Genomic DNA, 10,000 nt, shown 5'->3' on the forward strand with positions numbered 1-10,000 from the left:
CCAAGGATCGTACCGACGTTTCCTTTAACGCAAATAGATGATACCGGAGTATTGTGAATTACCATATTTCGTTTTATAGGAAGATCTTCCTTTTTCTCGACTCTCGAGAGCAAGCTTTTCAAGTAATAGAATCTACCTAGCGTAGCTACCTAACGTACCTACCTACCTATCTACCTATCTACCTACCTAACGTATCTACTTACCTACCAGCCATTTATTTGTATTCACAGACGGAAGGGCCAACGAGTTTGTACGAACTCTACGTAAGATTCGTTGGTATTGTTGACTTTTAAAGGAGAGTGGTTAGAGAAGAGAGGTGTTGGGGTGGGGGGAGGGCGTGGGGGAGGGGTTGAGAACGACAACTTAACGACGTATCGCACTAATTTATTCCCGACGATAGAAATTTTCTTCCGGGCAAGTTAAGTCATAGTTAAGGAACTATTAAGTACTTGTTAAACGAATCGTCGCAAGTTTAAACTCGCGCCCGCAAGTCGCGCCCGAGTTCTCGAGGCTTTAACCGAGAACGTGGCAGACAAAGTATTAACCCGCAATGCGTCGAGTTTTAAGAGTATGGATATGCATAGTATAATACATTTCAAGTATCACAATTCTTGGTTATCGATAATAATCGTATATTTTATGATTGTGGATAAAACTTTATAAATGTCTAATAAAGTTTTGACGTCGACAATTATTCGATAAAAATACGAAAATAAAATGTTTGTTTTTTTTTTTTTTTTTTTTTTTTTTTTTTTTTTTTTTTTTTTTTTTTATATATATATATATATATATATATATATATATTCGATTGCTCTCGAACCATAATGGGAATATTTTTTTTCTCAGATTATTATTATTATTATTATTATTATTATTATTATTATTATTATTATTATTATTATTATTATTATTATTATTATTATTATTATTATTATTATTATTATTATTATTATTATTATTATTATTGTTGTTATTATTATTATTATATATGTATAGTTCTGTCGTTTATAGAATATTTATAAATAATTGTATCTATCATTAAACGTTCACGTCATATTCGCGTAAACTTATAAATAGTTCTGGATACGATCGAATTTATAAAAGTTAGAACGATTAATTTAAATAGTACTTGGATAATATGTAACGAGGTCAACGCCTAAAGGTTAACTTTAAACTTTCCTTGCTTCGAAATAAGAAAAAAGAAATGTATCGGGGTAAAATAAAATGTTGAAAAATCGACGGTATATTTTACTCGATTTTAAAAGAAAATTTGATAGACGATCGATGTCACGATCCAATGGAATTTAAGTTAAGCAACTCTCTCTTTCTCTTTCTATCTCTCTCTCTCTCTCTCTCTCTCTTTCTCTCTCTCTCTCTCTCTCTCTTTCTCTCTCTCTCTCTCTCTCTCTCTCTCTCTCTCTCTCTCTGAAGACGATTCTATCCTGAAGAAGATCGAAAAGTTTCTTACCTTCCTTTTTCCATGTTGTATCGGTGGTGATAGTAGTAGAGTCCGCTTTGACGCTTATTTTTTTTCTTTTTTTCTTTTTTTTTTCTTTTATCTCCCTCCCCCCCCCCCTTTCTACTAGAACTACTAGAATTTATTTCGGAAATGTGTTTGACTCTTCGTCAGTCGACGTATAACGATTCGACGACGAGGAAAACGCGATCAAAAGACAGAAAATAAATATTCCTCGAGTAAGAGCGTCAGTTTGGATCCTCGAGTTTCTACTCTTAGAGATAGTTACTATCGTTGGCGTCGCATAGACGCGTTGTTCCTACTCTCTTCCGCCTTCCTCGCATTCGTAAGCTCGCGTGTAATAACGACCCCGTGACCCGGCTCGCGCGAATTGGAGCGTAAGTTCCTCAGAAGGCACGAGCCTCGAGCGAACGATTCAAGACGATCATATATTTCCTTGCCACGCGAATAAGAGAGAGAGAGAGAGAGAGAGAGTGCGTTCTTCTAAAATTGTAAAAATGGAATCGAGATGAGCCATTTCCGATTTCTTTTTTCATTTTTTTGTCTTCTTTTCTTTCTTTTCTCTTTCTCTCTCTCTCTCTCTCTCTCTCTCTCTCGTCAGTTATGAGAATCACACTCGAGTTCAATAATCCGACCTTTCGAGCTTTCTTCGAGAAACCTTCAAGATCGATCTTTTTTGTCCTTTTTCTTTTCTTTTCTTTTTTCTTTTTTCATTTCTCCCCCTCCCCCACCCACCCTCTACCCCTCACCCCCTCCACGACGAATTTCTTTGTTCTAACTTCGTCAGTGATATGATAAAAGTACTATCGCAAATCTTACAAGTAGGATAATAGTACATACATACATACATACATACATACATACATACATACATACATACGTATATACGTAGATTTTGATATCTCCTAACTGAAAGACACCTGAAAGACTTTTCAAAGTTTTTCTTTTCTTTTTTTTTTTTTTTTTTTTTTTTCTTTTTTGTAAGTAACTGTTCGAAAGTATCTCTACTTTTTCGTTTAACGCGTATCTCTCCTAAGGTATTCCTTTCGTTCCATTTCTTTTATGTTCTTTCTCACATCATGCGTATAATTTATATCTACTTTTCCTTTTTTTTTTTCTCCTTCTTCTTCTTCTTCTTTTTATCTTTCTTTCTTCTTCTTCTTCTTCTTCTTCGTCTTCGTCTTCGTCTTCGTCTTTTTTTTTCTTTTCTTTTCTTTCTTTTTTTTTTTCTCGTACCTTTGTGTCTTTCGACAGAGCATTCGTACTTTTCGAACTTTCCCTATGCGAATTTATTAATAGCTAACTCACGCATTCTCCCAAGAGTACGTAAAGACGATCGAGTTACGCGATCGAGATAAATCAGAGAGAGAGAGAGAGAGAGAGAGAGAGAGAGAGAGAGAGAGAGAGAGAGAAAGAAAGAAAGAAAGAAAGAGAGACAGAGATAAGATTATATTAGTCTATTCGTCCGACGAAACGAATTGACCAACCAAGAGATCAGAGAAAAGAGGAATAAGACTCTCTTACAACATAAATTCTCGTAATACATTCGAATGATGAAATGGCATGTAAGGGATGGAACATCGAGCTGGAAAAGAGTTATAAAAGCTTTCACTTCCTAAAAGAGTACCACTTGACTCTCACTAACGTAATCCATAACGCGTTCGTTAAACTCCTGGGAAGTAAAAGTGTAACACACTTAACGTAGTTCAAAGTTATACGAAAGAGTCCTTTCGTTCCAACCATTTTTTCTTTCTTTTTTATTTCTTTTTTTTTTCTTTTTTTTTCTTTTCCTTTTTTTTTTTTCTTTTTCGTCAAATTTATACGGATTTAACCCTATCGCTGGTTTCCCACGAAAATTTGTCGCTTATTAAATATCATCATGTTCGAAGGGATTACGAATGGGGAAACAATTGTTAAATTGAAATTGAAATTACTAACGATGGCGTCTTTAAAGTAAGGGGGAGAAGAGACGGGGGAAGAGGCGTGAAAAGAGAGATATATTTAATTATGAAAAATTATTTAAAGATCTCGTCGTTCGCAATTGCATAGGAAAGGATTAAAGAATTTTTGATTTCACCGAACTCGCATCTCCGTAACGCGCTGAGATTCTCTCTCTCTCTCTCTCTCTCTCTCTCTCTCTCTTTTTTCTTTTTCTTCTTTTTTCTTCTGTTTTTCTTTTTTTCTTTTCCTTTTTTTCTTCATACAAAATGAATGGACGAAAAAGTTATTTGCTACCTCCATTAGTCCGAGTTAACTTTTACGCGAGTCTTTAATTATCGTGTTTTCGCATACTGCGATGTATTCGTAATTGGACAGAGAGAGAGAAAGAGAGAGAGAGAGAGAGAGAGAGAGAGAAATAGAGATAGATAGAGAGAACGAAATACCATGGTAATAAATCGCTCGGAGGGAATTTCAAGTTGATTCCTTTACTTCCGGAAAAAAAATTTTTTTTTCTCATTCGGCCCCCGTGTTTGGTATTTCTAAAATTTTTCACGAACAGAAAAAGAGAAAGAGAGAGGAGAGAGAGAGAGAGAGAGAGAGAGAGAGAAAGAGAGAGAGAGAGAAAGAGTAGTAACGAAACTATGGATGGAAAGGTACTTAGCAATATGCATCGTGGCAATATTAAAAAACATAGTTAGAATATTTTCCTGGTAGTAGGACCATCACTTCACCGAATGAAATTGCAACGCGAAGAACCGCGATATTATTGCAATAACCACCGGCCATGCCGATATCCAAACGAACACCTATCACAGAAATATTTTCGTGTTGTACCGTGTTATACCGTGCCGTGCTCTGCTTTGCCATACTGTGCCGTACTGTGCCGTACTGTACCGTACTGTGCCGTACTGTGCCGTGCCACATCGCGTTCGCGGCGATTGGCCGGAAATCCAATACGTACTCGGGCATTGCAAAGATAACGCTCGGCTGGGAATCGAGAGGGATAATTGGACGAGGTGTGGAGGGTAGAAACGTTGATGAGGGTTGTAATCGCATTATTCCGACGCGTTGCCGTCGCCGCGCCAAGGCGTGCCGGATAATCGTTTTTACGTATGCAAATGCATTCGGCAAAAAGACTGCTGCGACCCTTAAAAGGGATACGCATCGTTAAAAACACCCTGCATCTCTTTAATGATTCGCGTCCATCTAAACGCGCCGTTTAAACGAAATCGACGACGAGTATCATTACGGGCTCACTCGTTCGTTTCTCTTTTTTCATAAAAAGAGAGAAAGAGAGAAAGAGAGAGAGAGAGAGAGAGAGAGAGAAAATGGTTCATACTTTTTTAATGATCTTGAATAAAACCAAACAGAGAGAATTTATAATAAAGAAATTCGATAACGAAATAATGAAGTTAATATTTTTGCCATTGTTTTCCTTTTTTCTTTTTTTTTTCTTTTGTTTCTTTCTCTCTCTCTCTCTCTATATATATATATATATATATATATATATATATATATTTTTCCTTTTTTTATAATTATCAACAAAGCGAATTTATAAAAATTAGCTTTATTAACCGAATAACGAAGATAACTTCTCGTTAGTTCTCGTTCGTAGGATTTGAAAAAATGTTGGAAGTTCATCGCAAACGATTCTTCGAAAAATTATATTATTCGACTTTGTAACGAACAAAAAGAGATTGAAAAATATAGAGATAAGCACGGCCTCTATATATATATAATCTTTTTTGATCTTGAATAAAGCTAAACAAAGAGAGTTGTAATAAATAAATTCAATAACGAAATAATAAAATTGACATACTTACCATTATTGTTATTGTTATTGTTATTATTTTCTTTTTTCTTTTGTTTTTTTTTTTTACAATACGATTCCCAACAAAGGAAATTTAGAAAAATTAATATCGCGAAATAATAACGATAATAAATCTTTCGTTCTTGTTCTCTAGACATTTATAATGTTGAAATTCGTCGCAAACGATAAAATTTTTATTAATTAGCACAGTCGCAAATAAGAAAAGAGATAGATACAATAGATGCAAACGTGAATGATGACTCTATTTATATATATATATATATATATATATATATATTCACACATACACATACATCAATTATAATATATATATATATATATATATATATATATATATATATCGTATATATGTATATCGTCTTCTTTGTTTTAGAGCACGAGTGAAGTCAGGTGTGAAAATCCTCGATGCCTCATCCAGCAGCCCCGATTGGATCGTCGACGTGGACATAAACGCGAAAAATACGGCGGCCACTTTCACAGCTAGGCGAAAGGAGAACGTCTCGAGAATGCCAAGCGCGTAAGTACGTCCAAGAGAATTTCTCGGATTGGAAGTCCAAGATCCATTTGTATTAGATCCATCGATATATTCGTCAAAAATGCAAAAAAAAAAAAACGTTGATAGATTGGGTAAGGATTTAGGATGATAAAGATGGAGGATGATTAGAGCAAAAATTTCTCGTTGAAAAATAAACTTTTCGCTTTATTACTTAATCAATTTTTTTGTTTTTTTTTTTTTCGTTTTTTTCTTTTTTTTTTTTTTTTTTTTTTTCGATAAGACTTTTGATCCTGAGATACCCATTTAAGTTATTCGTATATCTTTAATCGTACGATTTTAAACGGCACGCGGTAAACTCGTGCTATTACTATTCTCTATCAATTTTGTATTCTTCTTCTCTTGTAATATGGTATTAGGATTACAACCATTGCGATTTTTCTTCGTTTTTCTTGAACGTCGAGTCACTCGATGCTTTATCGATCCTTCCAATGAAAATACTTCTCCCATTTCGAACATCATAGATTTTTTCTTTTCCGCAATTGGTTCAAGGGATGGAATTTCTCTTTTATGTTTTCGACCATTTTTATCGTCGTCGTCGTCGTCATCGTCGTCGTCGTCGTCATCGTCGCAATCTTTTCTCTTCTTCTTTCTTGATTTTCTACGCTTCTTACCGTTATCATCGTCACAGTTATCGTCATCGTCCTTATCCTTATCGTCATCGTCGCTGGATGAGCTACTGCTACTACTGCTGCTGCTGCTACTGCTACTGCTGCTACAATCGTCATCATCGTCATCGTCGTCGTCGTCGTCGTCGTCGTTTTTATTTTTCCTTTTTTTAGAGGAACGCACTTGTCTCTCCAATATCAGCCTACTCGTCCTGGCTTTCTCTTCTTCCAACAATCCCTCGTTCAGATCTTCCGTGGATCCTAGCGACCTCGTAACTTTGCCAGGATCGCCTACGGCCGTTTTCTCCTCGGAACTTGACGACGAATCGCTCTTAGAATCATCCTTTCCATTATTCGTTGTCCCTTGTCCATTCGTTGCCAGAATTTTATCCCCAGTTTCATCCAATGGATAAGCACTGGTTTCGTGGAAATAAATTGCGTGGAGTATTGCACACGCTAGCACCAAAAAGGACACTTTCTTACCCATATCTCGAGATATTTATATCTATCTTCTTATATAAGACCAATATAAGGGATAATTTGATGTTGAACGATCGTGATATCGAACGTGCTAAGTGCACAGAATGCCTGTCGGTCCTTATATACCCGTAGCACGAATTGCAGATAAACTTGAGAGAAAGAAAGAGAGAAAGAGAGAGAGAGAGAGAGAGAGAGAGAGACAGAAAGATAGAGATAGTGAATAGTCGAGCAAAAGGAAAACGATTTTGCTATCGCTCGTAACCTCGCGATGCTCCGCTTTGATTTCTTCTCCTACTTCTCATTTATCTCTGTTTCTCTATCTCTTTCTGAGTGTCTTCTCTTTCGATCTTTCTTCTCTCTCATTTTCGTTCTCTCTCTCTCTCTCTCTCTCTCTCTCTCTCTCTCTCTCTCTCTCTCTCTCTGTCTGTCTCTCTTTCTCTCTCTGTCTGTCTCTCTTTCTCTTTTACACAAACATACATATAGTTTCGTTTTCCGCAATCTCCGATAATTCGGCTTTCGTAAAATCGACGATTCGTTTGTCGAGAGGCCGAATAGCCGATTGGGATATGGATAGAGGAGCCAACACGCAACGGAGATCCGTGCCTTTGATAACGTGCCACCTTGGAAATTGTTCTTATCTATACCTCCATCGACTCTCAGATCTCTCCAATTCTTCTTCTTCTTCGTCTTCTTCTTCCTCTACTACTACTTCTATTACTTCTTCTACTTCTATCTTTATCTCTTTCTCTTTTTCTTTTCTTTTTTTCTTTTCTCTTCTCTTTAAGGTGATATACCTAGTTCCTTTAAGTGTCATCGAAAGTTAACGACTAGGACGTGCAGTCTATCGTCTTGGATGCACAATAATTACAAATTCTCTCTCTCTCTCTCTCTCTTTCTCTCTCTCTTTCTCTCTCTTTCCTTCTCTTTCGAGATACGACGTCGCTTTTACTTCCCGAAGTAAAAGAAAAAAAAGTGAAATATTTAAGAAGTGAAAGAAATACCATATGAAAATGTTAACGAAAGTCAATGAACAATCCCATGTAATTCGACAAAACGAAATTTGTACGTTTGAAATGGCAGAAAGTGGGAGAGGTAATGATAAGTTTGAAAAAATAGAAGTGAGAGAGAGAGAGAGAGACGACGACGACGATAGTTCTTGTGGCCTTGTCATCTTGTATGCTTCGGTAATAAGCGCAATGCGTCGTACAAAGACGCATTAGCGAGATGAGTTCGTGAGGCCAGCCATCTTAGTGTGCGTATTTGTATGTATATGTGTGTGTGTACGTGCGAGCGCATGCGTAAGTACATAAATAATACGTACATGTATGTATGTATTTATGTATGTATGTATGTATGTATGTACGTACGTACGTACGTGTTTATATGCGTATGATTATATGCACACCCATGTATAATGCATAAACCGCGAGCCACTTTTCGTATCTCAGTGGAGACCTTCATTGCTAAGAAAAATTTCAAACGACGCGTCATTTTTTGTCCGCATTACAGAAATAGCACAACTTTGATCTTAGTATACTTGAGGATCAATTGCATCGAATTGCTCGTGAATAAACAGATAATTCCAAGTTCGACTTTCATTCTTTTTCTCTCTTTTTCTTTTTTTTTTGCCCCCCTTTTATTTTGATCACCGATTTTTGTTTCCGTTGTTTTTTCTTTTTTTTAATCCGTTAATGTTTTTATTCCGTTAATTTTCTTGTTTCTTCTTCTTCTTCTTCTTCTTCTTCTTATTCTTATTCTTTATCAAATGTAAAAAATACAAAATAAAAACAAAAAAAAAAAGAAAAAAAAAAAGAAAGAAAAATTCATTTAGAATCCTTTATAGAATCATAGCGCGAATTCGCCGGGAAATACTCGAGCAAAGTTTCTTTTTCTTTTTTTTTTTTCTTATGTTTTGTTTTCTTTTTTTCATGTCTTTTTATTGTTTCCTTCAAACTTTAAATCCCCTGTTAGCGTTCCTAAGCGTAAAAGAGAGAGAGAGAGAGAGAGAGAGAGAGAGAGAGAGAGAGAGAGAGAGAGAGAGAGAGAGAGAGAGAGAGAATAGTGCTCGAAAATTCAAAGGGACACGCCCTACGTGCCCTGAACGAGCCATCGAACTTACGATAACGAACTTTTGTCAATATATACCTACCAACCGGATGTCTGCGGAGGTTGGAATGCATTCGTTTCAACGTTCTCTAGACCCTCCCCCGTCCCCCTACCCCTTCTTACCGCACGTGTAGTTCGAATATATTGGAAAAATGTCTAGACGATCAGAGATGTCAAAAGTATCGAAAACTCTTCTTGAATTTTGTATGAACAAACAAACGAAATACCAAAAGATTATTCCACGTGTGTCGTTTGATATAGAATAGAAAATATTAAAGGTGGAGGGGAGGGTTCCAGTTGCGTATATAATCTCGGCATTAGATATGTAAGAAGATGGCTGTACGGATTGAAAAGAAAATTATTATCGAGCTGACGTTGAATGTTTTCGAAACGTAAAAGAATATCCTGTCTGCGATAGTATATTTCCGTCGTTGAAACTAGAATGCACGTAAGAAAGATTTTCTTATATAGGTATTACAAATCTCGTAGAGACAGAGAGACAGAGAGAGACAGAGAGAAAGAGAGAGAGAGAGAGAGAAAGAGAGAAAAAGCTTTTTGCCAGATAAGATCTAAAGTCGAATAGTCGCGAAAGAAGCTAACATCTGAACATAAGAGAAAAGGATGTCTCCTTAAATAGTAATAGTAGTAGTAGTAGTAGTAGTAGTAATAGTAAAAAAAAGAGAAAGAGAGATAGATAGTGAGTGAGTGAGTAAAAGAAAGAGAGAGAGAGAGAGAGAGAGAGAGAGAGAGAGAGAAAGAGAGAGAAGCTAAGAAACGATATCTTCTTGGTACTTTCTTCAGATCCGCCGAAGAAATATTGACGATGCTATTGGAAGCGAGCGAGGAGGGCATTGGTGGCAACTGGGACGGCGGAAGGATTGTCTGGAGCGTTCGTTACGCGTTTGAGGGAGAGGAGGAGAACGGTTCCCAGTTACCCGGTATCGATCATCCACAGCAACGGTTACAGCAACGACAAATGCAGCATCATCATCACCACGATAACG

At 36.5% G+C, this 10,000-nt stretch overlaps 1 protein-coding gene and 1 long non-coding RNA gene across 4 annotated transcripts in view; one reads left to right on the forward strand and one right to left on the reverse strand.

Moving 5' to 3' along the window:
• Positions 1-2,072, reverse strand: part of LOC118447907 (uncharacterized) — a 5,284-nt gene extending 3,212 nt beyond the window's left edge. Inside the window, exon 1 of the long non-coding RNA XR_014983517.1 lies at positions 1,469-2,072. This is a non-coding gene — a long non-coding RNA (uncharacterized LOC118447907). The remainder of the gene's footprint in view (positions 1-1,468) is intronic.
• The window catches only part of dtn (transmembrane protein 132C dtn), a 98,088-nt gene that overhangs the window by 76,565 nt on the left and 11,523 nt on the right, over positions 1-10,000 (forward strand). For all 3 annotated transcript variants that reach the window (XM_085663580.1, XM_035880421.2, XM_035880422.2), the window contains 2 exons: positions 5,623-5,766; positions 9,798-10,000. The exon at positions 9,798-10,000 is cut by the window's right edge and continues 101 nt beyond it. In XM_085663580.1, the coding sequence (XP_085519706.1) occupies positions 5,623-5,766; positions 9,798-10,000 (347 nt within the window). The remainder of the gene's footprint in view (positions 1-5,622; positions 5,767-9,797) is intronic.

Source organism: Vespa mandarinia, chromosome 22 (genome assembly GCF_050613455.1).
Source record: "Vespa mandarinia isolate Hongniang chromosome 22, ASM5061345v1, whole genome shotgun sequence".
NCBI lineage: Eukaryota > Metazoa > Arthropoda > Insecta > Hymenoptera > Vespidae > Vespa > Vespa mandarinia.